Source organism: Ptychodera flava, chromosome 14, assembly GCF_041260155.1.
Source record: "Ptychodera flava strain L36383 chromosome 14, AS_Pfla_20210202, whole genome shotgun sequence".
NCBI classification, from domain to species: domain Eukaryota; kingdom Metazoa; phylum Hemichordata; class Enteropneusta; family Ptychoderidae; genus Ptychodera; species Ptychodera flava.
The window spans coordinates 35,731,645-35,751,720 of NC_091941.1; the positions used below are offsets into that span (position 1 = coordinate 35,731,645).

The 20,076-nt window shown below is 39.1% G+C and overlaps 1 protein-coding gene and 1 pseudogene across 1 annotated transcript; both read left to right on the forward strand.

Annotated features, from left to right (window-relative positions):
• Positions 1–20,076, forward strand: part of LOC139150339 (xanthine dehydrogenase/oxidase-like) — a 110,754-nt pseudogene that overhangs the window by 1,964 nt on the left and 88,714 nt on the right.
• On the forward strand, positions 65–10,937 carry LOC139150340 (uncharacterized). Its single transcript, XM_070722640.1, has 5 exons — positions 65–254; positions 801–962; positions 3,892–4,090; positions 9,142–9,363; positions 10,374–10,937. Exons 1-5 carry the CDS (start codon positions 238–240, stop codon positions 10,809–10,811), a joined length of 1,038 nt encoding a protein of 345 aa, XP_070578741.1. The 5' UTR covers positions 65–237; the 3' UTR covers positions 10,812–10,937.

The following is a 20,076-nucleotide window of genomic DNA, read 5'->3' on the forward strand; positions in this document are numbered from 1 at the left end:
TTGACATAGGGTTAGTTTTTGCTCGGTATTAGAGAGTGTACGTAGCGAGAACGTAACGCGAAACGCGTTCCCCGTTACGTTCTCGCTACGTACACAACAAAGTGGTTAAGATGACTACGTGACCTTTGACACTTTAAAGTATAACAGTTTATGTGATTGGTGCGGAAGTTTCCTATCATCCAATCATAGCAAGTCTCACAACACCATTTCACTGGAAAAATGTAAACAAAGCAGAACATGGCAGCAGCGAGAAGGTATGTATGTAAGTTATCTTCGACACATTTTGAAGTAAATTATGACATTGAGGGTGCATTTTGCTCTGGAATACTTTTGTGACATGATTCTACTCGAGGGAAATGAAAATACACTGTCTATGAAGAGAAATACACAATTTTACGTCACTGTCTCGTAGATCTGAACACGACAAATTTCACGGTCTCTCCAGTGAGTTATAGTCAATACGTAAAATCCGTAAAATACAACTTATTGGCAGGTATATGCGTCAAATCCGGTATTCATTTTTAGCCCACATATTTACAGTATATAACTGATATGTTGTGTCATTTGATGCCTATTCTACTAGCCCTGCGTACCGTGCTGTGTGTTCCCGGCGTTATACGGCCTCGGAGGCCGTATACGGTATAACGCCCGGGACACACAGCACGGTACGCAGGGCTAATGGCGGTAATGCCTATTCCTACTGAATACGATTCATGTGCCCCAGCATTCTCGAGTACACTGCGCTCTGAGTCAACATAAATAGAGGGTATACTATGTGTTCTCTACTTTTGAACTGCCAGACATAGATGTGAAGAAATCATAGATGAACTGTTGGTGTTGGAGGAAGGCCAAGATGATGTGGAAATGTTTTTAATGGATACATTCTCCATTGGGAGAAATCTTCATAACGTACCAGTTGACCTCAATGTATTTTCAAATGAAGAGTGCTTGGAATTTTTTAGGTAAGGTTACAGTACAAGATGTAGAGCTATACTATTTCTATTCAATGATTTTTATCAGAATTATCTTGACATCATGTCAATGATATATAGTAGGTCAATTGTCTGGTTTTGATCATGCACTGTTTTAGGTTTTGTATGATGAGGTGTTTAAGAGATGAACAGTGAACTGTTAAGAATAAAACAACAACAGCTAGCAGCAGCAACAATTAACAACAATAATAACACTAATACTAATACACATCAATTGTAATACCTATTGTAATAATAGTTATTATTATACTTATCATTATTATTTTTGTTTTGTTATTCTTTGCTTTTGTTGTGTTGTTTTTCTTTAGTGTTACTCATTATATTGTGTATTTTTGTTAAATGTGTGTTGTACATCTGTGACATGAAAAGTGTGTGGTATGTCCTGAAATACAAACTTGAATGGCGACAATAAATAGATTGCGTGATTAAGACTGACTTTGCAAGCAAGGTGAACTTCTTGGTTGATTCTACATCAGTCATGCAGGAGGTTTATCATATACCTAGATTCACGTACCCATGTAAACCTATGGGAAAAGGCGCTCTTACAGGTGTGTAATAAGTTGCCGTATCACGCCCAGGCACACTTTGCCCAAATAAGGTAGTGTGCGCGCTTTTTCGAACTTTTTCGTTGTCGTTGCTACGCGCGTTGCTATCCACGTACATTCCATTCGAAAGCACGTCAGCGCGAGATTCGAACCCGTTTCTATGCGCTTCGCTCGTAGTTTTGAAGCAAATTGTAGACAGTTCGAATCTTATTCCGATCAAAATTGGTTTAAAACAAGTGCTTGATAGTCTCCTCTCAATGTTTTGCTGAGAAAGTGTATTTTAACGAGCAGGATCAACTACTCATCTGTGCTCATTCTGTAGTGACATTGGCGTTCGCATAGAACAAGCTCGTGACGCGTTCCACAACAGAACAAATGACAACATCGTACATATTAATCCGCAAAGTTGCGTGGCATATGTTTTTTTTTTAATTTACGCCCATAACTTTAACAAAATTTTATTGATAAATACTGAAACATATCACAACCGTTCAATAAGGTATATGATAAAACCTTTACGGCCCAGATACGGGTTTTGCGGACCTCGGTCGTACGGCGTACGGGCCCTCGCACGCTCGGGCCCATCCGCCGTACAACCTCGGTCCGCAAAACCGTATCAGGGCCGTAAAGATTAGTATTGTTCATCGAAGTGTTATCAATGTACAAAGTATTCTCAGACAGGATGTCAGTCTTGAGAATGTTTTCACATTGTTAGGGGTTTATTGGGAATGTACCACACACATGTTGAGATTCAGTTTTTTAGTAATCTCCTTATACTGTTAAGTTTGCATGTACTTATCATGACCAAAATACATGAAACCATAAATTAAGCAATAACCCCCGCCGCAGGAGGGTATACACGAGATTTTGGTACAATGCGCGACATATAGCACGAGCCGATAGGCGAGTGCTATATGGAGCGAATTGTACCAAAATCGAGTGTATACCCAACTGCGAAGGGGGTTATTGCTATTATATTATATCAATTTGTGTGTCTTTGTCGTCTTGGTCCGGCATTTTCGTCAGTTTCAGTCCAAAATGCAGAAAACTGACGTCTGAGAGATCGAACGTCGGAAAATCATCGCCCGAGACCGAGCATTTTTATAAGTTTGGATTACGTTGACAACACACGAACACAATATCCTACGATAACATACGCATTACGTTCATCAAAATTTTATTAATATTTACATGCAACACGAACTGCTTCAGACACAGAAATGGTTCAAGAGTTCAAAGCAAACGAAAAAGTAACAATTTTTTCGTAAATTTACATAAAAACAATAGCGCTGGCTTTTTTTTGCGTAGTACACTAAAAATAGATTTGTCTCATTCACTGTCAGTCCGGTGTGCGCCAACCGTCGTAACATTCAGACAGAGGAGGTGGTGCAGTGGGGTTACAGGTTCTATTTTTGATGGATATTTTGGATGGATAATTTGTGCCAGAAAACGTGCAGTTTTGAAATAATCCAGACATGGATTACGGCAACTGTATGAACAGTTGTAATATGCGAGCAGAGTGTGTTGCCCGATTCAGCGAGAGCTGGACGCTGACACAGCGATTTTCGTCGCAGTCGCCAGGAATGATCGCATTGTTATTTTGAACTTCTTCAAGTTCTTGGGCTACATCGTTAAAACACCCTGGTCTGTTACAGCCCAAACTCTAGGAAGGAATATCTGACGTACCGTTACAGTGAGGAAGTTTCAATTTACACGTATTTGTGTATGAACGAATACTAGTAGTAGCTTCGTTTTAAGAGCGGTATGTCGCCTCTCGACTCCTGCTGAATCGATCAAGCAAACTACACAGTGCGCTGTTACTCTATACAATTTTGTACATCATCATACCAAAATAAATGTGTTGCTTCGGAGATTTCTTTCATCATAGACCGCTTATTTTCACCAAGAGGTGGGTTACAGAACCATACTTTATCTCTGTATCGAAATTCGAACTCGGTCTTTGAAACAAACGGACTGTTTCGGATTAAGTTCAGAGCCACATCGTTCAAATGCACCGACCGGGCAATTTTCAAAAATGCTTGTTTAGGGGCCCGTTTTAACCACCGCTATCAGTGCTAAAACAATATTTTAGCATCGCTCTCGTCCAATCAGAATGGCGCATGGTAGCATGATATAATATAATGAGTATTTTGCCCTCTGATTTGATAAGCCTATTGACTTTGTTCTGTTTTTTGCTTACTCTTTTTTTCTTTGTCATTTGTTCTTATATTTTGTTCTTTTGCTCATTTTATCATTTTCAGTCTCTTTTTGTCAGATACTCAAAGTAATGTTCTCTTTGCAAATAATGTAAGGCGTAAACCCATTCTATAAGTCTATTATTTTACAAATTACAGATTTGCCAAACATGACTTGACAAGGTTACATTGTGCGCTGTCTCTACCAGAGAAAATAGTTGGATATAATGGAACCTCAGCTACAAGTATGCAGGCACTACTGATTCTTCTGCGCCGACTTTCCTTTCCTAATCGCTTGTGTGATTTGGTTCAATTTTTTCAGAGGGATGAACCACAACTAAGCATCATTTTCAATACGGTAAATCATCTTTCTTTCTTCTTGTTTTCTTTTACTATTTTCAAATGAACAAGCAATATACAAATGTACAATGTTGTTATATGATAGATAGCATAGCATAGCATAACTCACCCATTGGTGAGAATTTTATTTGCTTTCCAAGGCCTCCGGCCCATTTGCAAAGGGGGTACATCAGATACTAAATTACAAAAATGTACATACAGAGGTAAATGTCTTTAGTTTGCTAATCTTTTCTGCAAACAAAGAAAAATAATCAAAGGCAGACTGTTGTAATTAAGATATACAGGTAAATTCCTTTCTGACTTTAAAAGCATTGTATACAAAATAACAGATGTTCAAAGTCAATTCCGCATTAGTCGTCCTCATTACAGACTGGAATTTACAAAAATTCGGTTCTTGACTGAATGTGATAGGTAGGTATTTTTTCCGTAACTCTTCATACAGGGGGCACACTAAAAGAAAATGATATTCGTCTTCAACGTCACCTTTTTTACAAAAATTACATAGTCTGGCTGACGAATCAATGTTCCTACGTCTTCCTTCTTCTATAGCTAGAGGGAGTACAGAGCATCGAAAACGAGCAAACATTTGAATTACCCTCCAGTTACAGTTGAATAATAAATATTTTTCTGGTTCAAGTATACTCTTAAAACAACGGTATGTTCTTAATTTTGGTTTGTCAATAAGATTAGCTTTCCATTGTTGTTTAAGAATATCAGAGATTCTAAGTTTAAAAGCTGACATAAACATCTCCTTGCTACCTACTTCTTGGGATAACCACACGTGTCCAAATCCATACGAATAAAGAATATGCTTAATAGAAGTCGCCCAGGTATGTCGTCCAAGGTTATCTAGGTTGTACAGCATGATGTAAGCTTGTTTTGGCAGACGTTCATGTGGCATTTCTATAAGCTTAACCCAGTAACGTATACATCGCTGAAGTGTGTAAAAGAAAACAGGCAGGCGGCCACATTCTCCAACCACTGTTTCGTTTGATGTATGGCTTGGAACCCCAAGAAATTTTCTGCACCATTTTCTATGGACCTTTTCGATGATATCATAGTACTGGTAGCCCCAGATTTCAGAACCGTAACATAGCATAGGTAGAATTATTGAATCAAACAATTTAAAGTGACTCTGGTATGGGAGGAACTCGAGTTTCCACCTGGCAATTGACAGTATATTGAGTGCTTTGCTGGCTTGGGATGACAAATTAGAAACAGCTTTAGACCAAATGTTTCTCGACGAAAGCAATAGGCCTAAATATTTATAATAAGAGACAATGCTGATAGGATTGCTGCCAAAATGCCAGGTTTCATGTCGAGCTCTGTGACCGCCTTTACGAAAGGTGACAATTTTAGTCTTCTCTAGGTTAACTTGCATACGCCACTTAAGACAAAAACAATGTAGGACATCAATAAGGTTTTGAATATTTCTAACAGAATCTGCGAAGATGACAATATCATCAGCATAGAGTAAGGAAAAAATATCGTATAGCTCTTGAGTGAGCTGTATACCCATCTGCCCAGAAGCCATTAACATCAAGTTTAATTCTTCTATAAAAAAGCTGAACAAAATTGGGCTAAGGATACATCCTTGCCGTACGCCTGCTGGGCAGTGGAAATACTCAGAGAGTACATTCCTGCTCTAACACAGGCCTTAATATTTTTGTACATCGATCGTAAGATACAATACATTTTGCCTTTTACTCCTAAACCCATTAATTTGTACAGTAGAAGTGAATGGTTTACTTTGTCAAAAGCTTTGGCGAAATCTACGAAAAGGCAATAAAACTTTCCATGTCTCACACTCAAATATTTCTGTATAATGGCATGAAGAGTGAAAATGTTATCGACAGTACTATGTTGTTTCCTAAAACCAGCCTGACAGTCTGAAAGCACGTTGGCTTCATCAGACCACTGTGTTAAACGTGTATTTAAGATGGAAGTAAAAATCTTCCCTAGGACATTCAAAAGGGAAATGCCTCTATAATTACTGACATCATTTTTGTTGCCTTTTTTAAAAAGTGGTATTACAATTGCGATTGTCCATTCTGTTGGAAACTGTCCTGAGTCGAGGATGAAATTAAACATTTCTAATAAAAGTGGCAAGATTACATTCGCTGAGTATTTAAAGAATTCGTTTGGAAGACCGTCAGGACCAGGTGATTTTCCTGATTTGAGCTTCTGTAAGCTGTGTAAAATTTCTTCCTCGCTGATTCTTGCATTCAAAATGTTTGACGCATCTCCATTTACAAAGTGTTCTTCAGTTGAAATTTGAAAACGGTTTACCTCATGTTCTACAGAGTGTAGGAAGTCTATATCACCAGATTGAACATCATGACACTCATTATACAATGTACTAAAATATTCGTACCATGCGTCTGCTGTGATTTCATTAAAGGAATTTCCCTTACGATTTACAATTGTTCTCAAAATTGACCAGAATTCACCGAGTCATTGCAAGCAGCATCTCTAAAAAGAGTTCTTATTTTCTCTTGATACATTACTTTACTATCTCTACAGGTTTGTTTAAATTTACTTCTAGCAATTTTGTACTGGTTCAGTCTGTCATAATCTAAAGCGTTTTGCCTAAACAGTCTTAATTCACGATAAACTGCATTTTTGGCACTCTGACATGCTGCACTGAACCAGGGTGGCTGACTTGAATTCTTCCCACTGTTGGGTTTCTGAGCACCTCCACATGCTGCTATCAATGCCTCATTTAAATTTAAAATTGCAGTGTTAATATCTGGCAATGCTAATTTGGCCTTGTCTAACATATTCTGAACATGTGGAGATGTAAGATTGCGCTTGAAAGATTCGCTGCTTGCTTCACTCAGGTGGAATCTCACATACTTAGATGTGGCAGAAACATGATGATTATTGTTACTTTGTGGAGAAGTATTTACACAATTGACATTACAGCTGACAGGGAAATGGTCTGAATCAATCCTCGACAAAACTCTAAAATGATTTACATGACAAAAAAGTTCAGATGAAATGACACAATAGTCGACGACACTGCAACCATTTGGGGTCACGCAAGTTATATTCCCTTCCCTGTCACCTTCAAGCCGACCGTTGACAATGTGTAAATCGAAACTTTTACAAATATTTAGCAAAGCTTTACCTGCTTCGTTTACAATATCATCTTTCGAATTCCTCGGTATAACGAAGTCAGAAGGCTTATAATCATCATTATCGATAGGGAGATACTCAGTGGAATCATCTGCAATGAAATCATCCTCACATCCTGTTCTTGCGTTAAAGTCTCCACCAAGTATGAAATACTTATCAGAGTTTACACTCCGTAATTCAATGAGCTTATCTTCCAAGGAATCAAAATTGGCTAAGGAATTCTCTGGTCTGAAGTAACAACAACCCAGGATCACTTCTTTATTTAACTGAAATACAGATTTATCGAATTCTAGGAATACAGAGTTCTCGATATCATTGTACATTTTGTTATTTTACAAGCTATGAGTTTTTTCACGTAAATGCATGTCCCGCCACTAGGGCGACCCTTTTGACCGTGTCTTATGGCGGGAAAAGTGAAGGCTTTGTAGCTGGGAAAAAATCAATGAAATCATTCGCTAAACAGAAAGTTTCCAACAGCCCTATTACATCAAACTGTGAACAAAATGACAAAAAGTCACGGTCTTTCACCTTGGATTTGAGACCTCTGATGTTCCAAAACAGAATTGACAATATTGATTTCTTTGGGTCTTGGCCTTTCTCCTAGCTCGAACGTCGCATTTCTTTCACCTGTCCTGAATTCTCATCAACTTTGAATGTAGTTTTAGCCCCTTTATCATCGGTCACGATCAATTTGTCGTAGCGGATCTGGATCTTCTTGGCATTATTTTCTTCCAGTTGAGCTTTTCTGAAGGCAAACAGCTTGGCGCGTATGTTTCGCATTCTTCTAGAGAAGTCCTCACCTATACTGATATTCGTATCTTTCAATTTATTGGCGTTTGTCAGAACCTTGCTTCTGTCTTTGAACTTTGTAAATTTTGCAATAATCGGCTTTTCTCCTCGTATTGGAGGTGCATTTACAACACGATGAACTCGTTCAAATTCGATATCATCTTTTATTCCCAGTTTATCTCTTAACAAACGCTTTACCTTGTCTTCCGAAGAGTCCCAGCTCTCATTCGGACAATCCTGTTCTATGCCGTAGAAGACAAGATTATTCCTTCTCTCCCTATTTTCCAGGTCGTCATTTTCACGTCGTAGTTGGGCATTTTCTTGTTTTAGCTCATCCAATGACTGTTTGATTTCAGCAAATGATTCATGGTTTGAGTCTAATTCGGCCACTTTCGATGAATTCTCCTGTAATTGTTGCCGAAAATCCAACATGTCGTCCTCTATGTTGTCCATGCGTGTTTGAAGCTTGTCCAATTTTTCTCGGATACAGTAGGATTCGCCAATTAGTTTATCAAGCTTCTCATTCAGTCCTTTTATGTCTTCTTTTGACGCTAGTTCAGTTTCTGAGGTTGTGGAGCGTAGCTTTGGAGGTCCAGGGTTGCGTTCTACGTTGCCGGCAATGATGAGAAGACTGAACAGGCATAGTTTGAGGGAGAGTGACAGGTGGCAGTTGAATAATGGTATGACCAACGTGGCCATATTGCGTGTCTTCCGATTCCTGCCAGGATCTCCACCATAAAAACGGCCAATTTTAGCCCTATAATGCCCTAGATCATCACCCATTTTTCATAGTGTGAAGTGCAATCACAGTTGAAGGTTGTTATGCCACTCAGTGCCTTCCAGGCAACCTAAAGACGTGCTTTGGAGTAACTTTTTGCAGAGCGGATCATTCAGACGTGTCACCACTGTAAACGTTACGTAAGCTCCCCTATAGATGTATCCTATAGAAAAGTCAATGTAGCAGCAAAGATAACTAAAACATTGAACATGGAGTATCAAAATGTAATGCCAGCAAGTATGTTTTCTGTTTTTATAGCAAACAGCAGTTGAATTTTCACATATTTGCCAATGTGTATATATTAATGTCAATTGTCATGGGTTTGCATGTGCTCTTGTTTTCAGATTGTAGAACATATCCACAGAGAATTTGGCCATCTTCTCACATCATTAGATTTGGTGTGGCTTGACCCAGTGATGTTTGCTGCTGCAGTTCACAACAAGGGATCCTTGCTTGATAATTGCTGGGGATTCATTGATGGAACGACCAGATCAATTTCAAGACCACATACTGGTCAAAGGATTGTATTTTCTGGTCATAAAAGAACTCACTGTCTCAAATTCCAAGTAAGGAAATAACACTTTCAACTGAATTAGACTATTTCTGCCCAAATAATTGTACAATATTCACTGGGACTGTTTCCTGTGTAAATATGAGTGTTGTACTCTGATCCCTGAAGGATGAAGAAACACCCAGAATAGTCTAATACAGTTTATCAATTAACGTAATTTGTATATGTGCAAAACGCATTGTGTTGATTGGTAAGTTTGAGTTCAAATAGAAATTCAGAACGTATATTATAGAAATAACGGGCGACGCGCTGACCATAAACGTTTATTTATGGGCAAGGGAGAGAGGAAAGCCGAAAATTAACGAGTAAGGCTTGCCGAACCCGTTAATTTTGGCTTTCCTCTCGCCCGCGCCCATAAATAAACGTTAATGGTAAGCGCGAAGTCTGTTATTTCCATTATATTATCAACGAACCCCCAAAATCGTCAAAATTTAAGAAATTTCCCGTGCGACGACAATGGGGGCCCCGGAACTTGTCAGTGTGTAGTGCACGCACTGTAAAAATTTTGCAAAGTTACGATGTTTACAATATTATTCATACTCACGGGCACATAAACAGACCATTACTGTGTATTTGTGGTCAGGCACATGGTTCAGCTCAACCGATTAAAAAGCGACAGACATGGCATAGCAATATAATACTCATTTCCGAGCTCTGACAAGTGGAGTGATGGATATTCAGCATGCTACAGCAATTACAATAACAAGAAAATATACGTGGAATGTGAAGCGATAACTGTTTTGCAAAATTGTGTATTTAGCAACAGATCACTAGCGAAAATTTCTATCAGGCTCTAGGGAGACAATTTTTTCTACTCAATCATATATGGTGTTCCATGTTGAACCTTCATTTGATTACAATAGATGTTTGTTACCAACAATGTAAGAAATTTTGTAGTTAACTAATTTTGATATTGTAGGATCTAAATATCAAACGTTGCCCTGTCTTCATGTAGATCAAAGCATTATTCAAGAATAATGTCATGTTTTCTCTGTTTGATTTCAGTCTGTTCAAGCTCCTAATGGTCTAATTGCACACATGTTTGGCCCAATCGAAGGAAGTCGGCATGATGCATACATGCTTAGTGAAAGCCAGCTGCTACCAAAATTGGAACAAGTGCAAAATGGTGGGCAAGTCATGTGCGTATATGGGGATCCAGCCTATCCTCTTCGTCCTGAATTAATGGGCCCCTTCAAGGGAGCACACTTAACCCGTGAACAACATATTTTTAACCGTTCCATGTCAGAAGTTCGAGTCTGTGTAGAGTGGGGCTTTGGAAAGATAATATCTTTGTTTGCTTTTCTGGATTTCAAGAAAAACCAAAAGCTCTACCTACAACCTGTTGCAATGTACTTTCTTGTTGCAACAATTTTAACAAATTGTCACACTTGTCTGTATGGTAGTGAGACGTCGACATTTTTTTCTCGAGCCACCAACACTTGAAGTGTACCTTAGAAATGAATAAGTATTGTTGAAAATTATTCATGCATTGACATGGCTCATGCACGTTCACTTTATGCTGTTGTTCTGTGAAGTTATAATTATATGAATAAAAAATATTTCTTAAGATGTATTGCCTCGGTTGTATTTGTCAAAATCAAACCCTGAAGAAATTGTTTGTATCATTAATAGATATTTATTTTATTATAGCTAAAATGCAAAATAACAATAACAGTGTAAACAGTGTAAACTATTAAATACAAACTTTATATATTCCATTAGTGCAAATAAATTCTGAATCAATTTTTCTTGGCAAGCTGTTCTAACATCTTCATTTGCATTTCCAGTTGCTTTTCCTGTAATGCCAGCCGCCTCTTCTCCACCTCCAATGCATCCTGCTTATATTTCATTTCTGCCTCATGCTTTTGCTGCAAATATGTCAACAGATCAGCCCTTGATGCTCTGCTGCCCTTGAGTCTTTTCTCTGTATGAGGAATTAGAAAGAAATTAATGATGCAGACTCATCTGGTGCATCATCCGGTGCAGTACAAAGTATTTGGCTACAAGAGAAAGAAATCAAATCTCAGCAAATATATTGAAAATATGTAAATTTGACCCTGTTTTTGAAAACAGCATTCCTATGAAGAGATTGATAATACATAAATACATCTTGCCATGAGTCATCTTTATACCTGTGCCATGATTTCTAACATTAAAGAACTGTTTCTTTGCTTTAATATAGCCTCATTGTGCGGACTAAAAATGTTACATTTACAAAGGGTTTCAATGTTTTTGGCATCTCAAATTTTGACTAAAATTAAGTTCACATTTTTATTTTAGGCAATATTTATTTATGTTGTTGACTTGTAATCATTTCTTCTGATCTACAATCATACAGAAAGTATCATATTCAAAGCTTTTGACAGCTTTGCACAACTTTAGATTTTTAAATTTACCTTCTGGGTCATTATTTTCATTAGTTGCCATCCTCTTCATTGCACTTTCTCTGATTGCAAGTGCTTGTTGTCGCATCTCGTGCTTCTTCTTGGACGCCACAGTATCACTGGTTGCATTGGCTACTCGGCTTTCAACGTATGTCAAAACTTCCTGACACAGTTACTGCACCTCATTATACTGCTCTTCTGTACCTGATCTGAAATTTTCACATGTGAATTCATGGCCGTAGCCTGACCAAACCGCCAAGGGGGGCAGAGTTTCAATTTTGTCATGGTGCAATCATGCATTTAAAATTTCGAAAGATAGCTATAAATTAGCATTTAATTTACATGATAATATCCATTTAAGCGAATGCAATTACATAATAATATCACGTTTTGAATGAAGCTGTAGAAAAATGTCACACTCAAAGTAATGAGAAAGCAAATAGAAAAATGGATGATGCTTTGTGAAATATTAATAAGTCATAAGTATGATTTTAACTCCGTACAGTACCTAGTTTAACAGCTTTCTCCAGTTTGTTTTCCTCGAATACACTTCCTCTGGAGTTGGGATATAACGCGAATTTCTGTGCACTAACAGCATCCCAAGTGCACTGAGGCGATCTTCTGCCATACTTGCCCTTGTCCATAGCTTAAGGCGACGCAATGCGGAAAAGGAACGTTCGCGAGAAACACTGCCAACTGGGGTGGTCAGGAATATCACCAGAATTTTGTTAATTACAGGAAAGTATTCTGGATCACATGCCACCAATACTTCACTAACATTCTGTTGTCTGGACTCTATTTGGGTTTTCCTATGGAGTGTGATCCACCTGTCGATCTCCGTATCCAATGCCAAAGTATCCCCTCTGCTGAGAAACTTTCCATAGTATTCTCTGATGGATTTCACAGTTGTTGACGTCAGCTGGTCAATATTGCACGGAATCAGAGCCTGATCAGATACCAAATTAGAGTGCTGTTCATCAAATCTTGTCTCCAGTTCCTGGATGACATGATCAACAAATCTGAAATATACGTTCACTTTGTAATAGTCACTGTTACTTTGTTCTTGGCTATGGCCAGCATTTGATCGATGACGTTGTGTGCTTGCTGTTCTAGGTTTGTAAACAGTGATGTTTATGGAATCTGCTACGATGGTTATTCTATTCCAAAGTTTGTCCCAGTTGAATCACTGCGTCCATTTGTCATACACTCTTTACAAAGTTGGATGTCTTTGTAAGCTTTACCAAGGTCACAGTTAACTGCCTGTAGTGCCTTTGTCACGGGTGCACAGTAGCTTAGGACGAAATGGGCGACCACCAAAGACACTAAAAATTGTGGATCTGTAAGAAGCCTGGCATATGCACCCGCATCTCGTTTAGCATCCCCACCACTGTTGTCTCGTATTTGTTCAAGTGCTTCTAAAACTTGCCTGTATTTTGCAATCAAAGCTGATAAGGTATCTACTCTGGCAGACCACCGGGTCGGACATAGCTTTGGGAGATATTTCCTTTGCGACCCGTGCTTAATTTCCGTACTGGATCTCTTGAATTCATCCTCATCATTATCATCGTGTAGCAGTTCATCAAGATCACTGTCTACTCCTTTAGTGTTGACATTCTCGAAAATTGCCCTTCTCTTCGCACTGCCGCTCAAAAACCATGTTAGTTTTTCTACGTTATCAAACAAGTTACGAATTTCAGGAACTTGCTTGCAACCAGCTGCAAGGACAAGGGCAAGGACGTGTGAACGACAGTGGACATACGTTGCATTTGGGAACCGTTTCTGAATTATTGCTTGAACACCATTTTTATTTGAGCTCATCACTGCAGCGCCATCATAACCTTGTCCAACTAAGTTATCCAAATTCAAACCCCATCTGGTGAGTGACTCGATGATTGTTGCAGAAATCGTACTTGCATCCATTTGCCGTATTTGGACAAAGCCAAGGCAGGCTGATTTGTTCAGAAGTTGAGCAATCTTGTGTTTCATCTGCCATAACACTCCAGTATTGAGTTATTGAGCTGACAATCCTTTCCCTGATATGACTCTCACACAGTAACATTATTTCATTCTGGATCTGGGGTGAAGTATACTTTGCTATTCCACTGGCATGTCGGAGGTGATCAGCCAAGTCAGGATCAAATTTTGACTTCCAGTCAATGAAAATGCAAAGTTTCCATCTTCAGCTTGGTCTTCTTTCACCCAGTTACCTCGATATGGGATCCCCCTTTGACCCAAAGCGATAACAACGTCGATGATAGAAAGGATTCCTTTTTTATTCTGAATTGTTTGTTTTGTTCTACTTTGTTTATTTTCGCACGAATATCACTACCTGTATTTTTCCTACAATGCAGAAAGTTCATAACTTTTTCAGTTGATACAATGTGGTCAACGTTGTTAAGGTAACTCTCTTTAACACCTGTGGCTTTTTTCCAGTTCTTAAAACCTTGGTTTACGAAAGGTGAGTGTTGGACAGAACCAAAACAAAGGAAATAAGCACAATATGCACTGTCATTTTTTACGCTGTATCGAAGCCAGGGTCTATTTTCTTCCCAAGATGTATTGTACCTTCTACCTGCAATTACAGGAAAAGCATACATTTCGCTTGCTTATAGTTTGCTGGGTCGGTATATGGGTTACTTGAGTCAACAACGTCATCGGGCCATTCATTTTTACAGGTTTCTACTGGATCATCCGCATCCGTAGAGCTGAAGTCTTTGCTCTGGACAGTTTGCGTACTGGTGGATGGGGTCATCGAGTCAGGCTGATGATCAGTTTGGCTGAAATTGGAAATATTGTTTAAAAAAGTGAAACATTTTATTTGCAATTCTGCCACCGACTCCCACATGTAACGTAATCTTGTAGCTCTTGGATAATTTCGCCTAATTAAATGAACACCCACCCATCATTTCAAGAAGCAACAAAAACTTCATGTTAAAAAAAATACATTTCCGCAATATTTGTATCAAATTTAGTCTAACTTGAAGAAAATCTGGCAATTCATTGCATTTGTGAAAAACTGAAATACGAGTGTGAGAATGATTTTACGGATTGCGTAGAAGTGGATCAGTGAGTGTAATTTTCAAAGCTGACAACAATTTCATCGTTACTAGTGTGATTAGCATTCATGTGATGTCATACTTGTTGCCGTTATGTTTTGTGCAGTTGCAAGGGCTTTACTTTTGGGGCCAATGAAATAAAAGTTCACGAGAGTGATTTTTCACTTGCCTATAGTATAGTCGAAACCCAGAATTGGAAAGTAGGGGTAATTTATTCCATATGAAATATCGAAAATGTCATTATAAATGTTGTTTGGTACCGAACTGATAACGTGTGTTTGGCATTCAGTCTACAAACCAGTACATTTCACTAAGGCCAAAGCAATTAAATTATCTGCCCCCCCCCTCCCGGTGCGCGTGTTTTTGAAGTTTGACATGGAAACATACTGTGTTTTGAATAGGACTTTACCAGTCCACTAATCTCTCTTGTTCGCAAGTCTTTTGTTACGAATGTTGTATAATGTACTAGAAAAATTAATGTTTCTGTTATTTTATGACTGCATACCATTCGAAAGTTTGAGGACGCAATACTTATGAATTAATCCCTGTGGCGGCATTCATGACTGTTACAAAGTATTACAATTCGATGATGCGCCCAATGACGTATTTACTATTTCAGCTAATAGTGGCGCGAATTGTCACAGTTACTGTTCAGTCACTAAACCGTCGACTTCAACATGAGTTTATGTGATAACGTTAATGTGCCCTTCGTTTGGGATATTTGCGTTCCATTTCCCATCCACCGGCATTTGTTAGGTGCGCTTTCTTAGAACGCGTTCTGAATGACTGTACACTCAGGAACACCAGAATTCTGCAAGAGCTTCATGAACAGCTATTTCACCTCCAGTTAAACCACATGTTTGGGGAGATATTTGAAGATGTTTGGGGCACTATTGCTGCATTAACAGAAGCCTACTTCAAAAATGCAGAAACGTTTCAGTTTGCCGTACCGAACTTGAACACTTAGAAGAGAAGAGCTTCAAGCTCTGATTCAGAGTGATCATGTTGATCGCTCACAAAACGAACGGCCCTTTTCAGGGCCACCAAATATTCCAAAAAGAGATCTGCCTGCCATATTAAGATAAGATCGAACTCGTTCATAGTCACTGCGACGCATGCATGCGACCTGACGTCACGTTGAACGCCTTTGGCCCACTACAAAATGGTATGCTTACCCTGCCTGCTTCCTGACAAATGTCAAAATAGATTGCTGAACACGACGTCGTTTCGTCGGACTTTCACTATCTGTCATTTTTGGCAAATTGCGAGAGCTGACAGTGTGTGAAGGCGACTAGTCGAACTGCCGTGTTACTTGACTAAATACAGTGCATGTGCGTTCGCCCTTCTTTTTGTATTTTCCCGCACAAAGATGTTTTATTATTTCTTTAAACTGCAAAAGAGTTACATTTTATTCAGAGCGCTGGAAAAAGTAACACTTGATTCAATTAATCCAGCAGACAATAAACTACAGCAAAGATAGAAATAGCGAAGAGTCAGTAGTGAATAACGGAGACACTTGACGTTTGTAAATCATCAATTCAAGGCATGTGTGCTTGATCATCATTTCTGTGTATTCGAAAAATTTCACTTTTCACGAAAATTCCCCCCTCCCGCAGGCTACGGCTATGTGAATTGTATGAATCAAGAAATAAAGCGTTTAACAATAAATGTTCAATTTAAAATATAAACTAATCCCCAAGAGTATTTCTTTTGAAAGAAGTCAAATATCAATAGTCACCACATACTAATTTCAGAGGTCAAAATAAGACTGTGAGTTTGGTGAAATAAGGTCTACATGTAGTGAAAGCAGGTGTTTTTTGATCAAGATAAAAAAAACAAGCGATCTATCTATATCTCTATCATTTTGTTCACACTTACTTTTTCATTGCCTTCTTATCATTTTCTTTAAACTTCGTCAACAATAGGTCAGCATGCTCCCTGACAGATCTCGAGGTAACTTTTGGTTTGTCATCACTCCAGCCCCAGTGTGTCATCAAGGTGTTGGCTATGGCTTGCCACTCTGCTGTTGTTTCAGGCCTACCAGCAACAACTTCTCTCAGCAAATCAACATCTTGTTGAACAGACCAGCGCAATATATTCCTTTTCTGTGTTGTCATTTTGTTCCTAATCTATCTACAATTTATAGGGAAAGAATCAAAGTTCAAGTTTATGAATTATCATGTCATCATGACAGTTTGTTATAAAACATGAAAAAACAAGCATAAAACCATGGCATCGGTTATGATTTTAGAAACATGCATTGTTTCAAGTGCAACTTTCAGCAGGATAATTTTTCTTATTTTCCTTTGGTCGAATACATGTAGAAATTTTCAGCTGCAGCTTGATTGTTAAACCACAGTCACCTGTGGTCTATTTTACTCTGCGTCTATGCGCCCCATAGGCGTGTTTACATATGCCTGAGAAGCCTCTCAGTTATATGTAGGGGCGCATAGATACAGAGTGCAATAGCTCTGCATGGCAGGGCTGTGTGTTACCGGCGTTATACGGCCTCGCACCACAGCACAGCCGTATAACGCCGGTAACACACAGCCCTGCCATGCAGAGCTGAGAGTGCAATTGCCCTGCGTACGATGCTGTGTGTTCCGCTACAGCTAATCGCCCCGCTGTGAGCGGGGCGATCATTAGCTGTAGCGGAACACACAGCATCGTACGCAGGGCTAAGAGTGCAATAGACCACCAGTGACTGTGGTCCAACACTCTCTGTTGCAAAATGTCAAATGACTACATCAAAAACCCATTCACCAACAATACAATATTCTGTTGATATCCATAGCCGTGCCACAAAACAAAAGAATAAAAACGAAAGTGTAAAAATGAGACCACTGGCGTGGCAAGTGTAAGTGATCGCCCTGGAACGATATGCAAGGGTTATATTCCAAATGCACAACGGCGGGCCGGTGGTTGATAAGCCTTCGGCTGAGTCTCCGCCATATCAACCTGGGCTACATCATGTGTGTGACCGACCTTGTGTGTTGGACCACAAAGTTAATGCGTTTGTTCCCAACAAAACAAATGAGGATAATAGATGGAAAATTGGTCTAAAAAGATACCGTGCCATGTAAGCGGCACTGTTGCTAGAAAGATGGGCGTAACCAACATCGTTACGTCCATGGTAGAAACCACTCAGCTCGGCCACCGAGCCGAAAACAAGCCATCACACGGCCCTTATTTACAACGACAACAAGTGATAACTTTGTATTCTTTTTTGTGTAAAATGTATCAATATCAGTCAACTATCAAAAAGAAAACATAAAATATATTCAAGAGTAAGAGATACAACCATGAATATTTACATTACTGACAAACTAAACAAATGAAATGATCTCGGAATTGACTTACGAGCAACTTACCTGTTTCACGTAAAATACGACTGGCAGACGACAGGCGAACGTGTGACGTAATCAAATTACGGGAAAGGCGCGCAGAAAGTGGTGACGTATCCGTTCACGTTACGTTCTCGTATGCAATCTTAACCTCTCTATCACCGTGGACGAAAACGACAATCGCCGCGCTGTGTTAAAAAATCGCCGCGCTGTGTTAAAAAAATGTGGGCTGTATAAAAAACCGTCGCGCTGTGGTAAAAAAATATTCACGCTGTGTAAAAATCGCCGCCCTGTGTTAAGAAAATCTCTATAATATATGTATTGTACTTCAGGAAGAGGTAAAAGGGCGAGGGACTTTTTCCATTTAAAACTTATACCAAAAGGGGTTGTTGCATTGGTGCATTGGTGGTTGTTGACATTGACTGATTATGTGAATGTCGTGCATTCTCCTTTGCATTCTTCAATTTGCTTAGAGATAAAGTTGATAAAAAACCTGTACCTTTAACAAGTTCATATAAACAGCAATGCTAACAGCAAGCAATCCGAAAGGATTTTTCTGCATATTGTTTAAATATTCAACAAAGGCTGAGCTATTCTCAAATCAACACACTGTGTGACATTGATCTGCATGTTGAAGCATGTGAAACTCACGCAAAATCTCCACTGGCCAAGCGTGCCAGCAACTTTTAGGTGGTAGGTACATACTTAATTGTTATTGGACGTTTGCTAAAAGAAGTTAGCAATACAAAATGTGCCTTTGAGCAGAAAAAGTGTAAACGTGGTGAAAATCTCGATAAGCATTCATCGGATTGTCTTCAAAAATCTGCATTAATGTATGACAGGTAGACTTCATATGTGTTGGTTACTTTATAGTTGATGTCTCGAATGGTAACCATGAGAGAAAATGCCAAGAGAGTTTGACCGGTTGACCTCGCTGTTAATTTTATGCAGGAAATTACAATAACAATGCTTGTCGAATGACGCAGTGCCTTGAGGGTGGGATCACCAGTGGTATATGGGGGAGGAGTACCTTCCCGATGGTGATAAGTGGTGCACATTACCGTCGCCTAGGTGACTGGCGTATACGCGTGCCAAAGACACCTATGGTTGATTTCCTGTTGACCAGTCCACCGTCCCTCCACCTACGTGACCAGTCGGATGGCAGAGTTGCAAATACCTGGACTGAACCATTTGGTTTTTTGTGGGTGTCGGTGGTACTTTGACAATATAAGTAAAGATGCACATATATTGAGTTTATTGTCTTGTTTATGAGCGGCCAGTATTTCCAACAGCATAAATTATGTGCATTTGCCCTTGAAGGAATAAATAATTTTCGAATAAAACATCGCGAATGTAACTACATTCCTTAAGCTCGACGTACACTTAAGTGCCCCAAAGAACCATGAAATCGCCCGACTTTCGATTGAAGAGATGAGTTTTGCCAAACCGCGTATACAGTAAAAGTGGCAGATGACTTTATTTTTAGAATCATTGCCAGTATAGCGAGATGTAAAAAATGTGAAACAGGCTCCCCACCTAACTATCCTAAATGTTTTTGTGTCGAGTTTGTGTTTGATTCGTTTCGAAAATGTGTTCCTACATTCTTATCCGATTGTTTGTGTTAATGAAATGTTTGTTTCGCTTTGGATATTTGTAGAGAAGTTTGGATTAGTGTGTACGGTAATGTTTTGTTTGTGTGGGAAAGCTTATGGCGAGACGCAGCCGGACCTATGTTGTTACAAAAGTTGATAGAGTCGCCCTTTGACGCTTGCGTTTCGAAACCCGAGTACGAGTGTGGTTTCTCATCAGTCGCAGTGTAGATTCTTTCCTTAGTTTGTGTTTGTGAAAATTTATTTTAATGCATTTGAGTGGTCTTGCTTTCCGATTAGCGAGGCAAGTATATTAATTTTGGTCACGTTGTGAG

Coding starts and splice junctions, on each gene's coding strand:
- LOC139150340 (XM_070722640.1), top strand. Junction 963..3,891: donor GAGTGCTTGGAATTTTTTAG/GTAAGGTTACAG, acceptor TACAAATTACAG/ATTTGCCAAACATGACTTGA. Junction 4,091..9,141: donor TAAGCATCATTTTCAATACG/GTAAATCATCTT, acceptor TCTTGTTTTCAG/ATTGTAGAACATATCCACAG.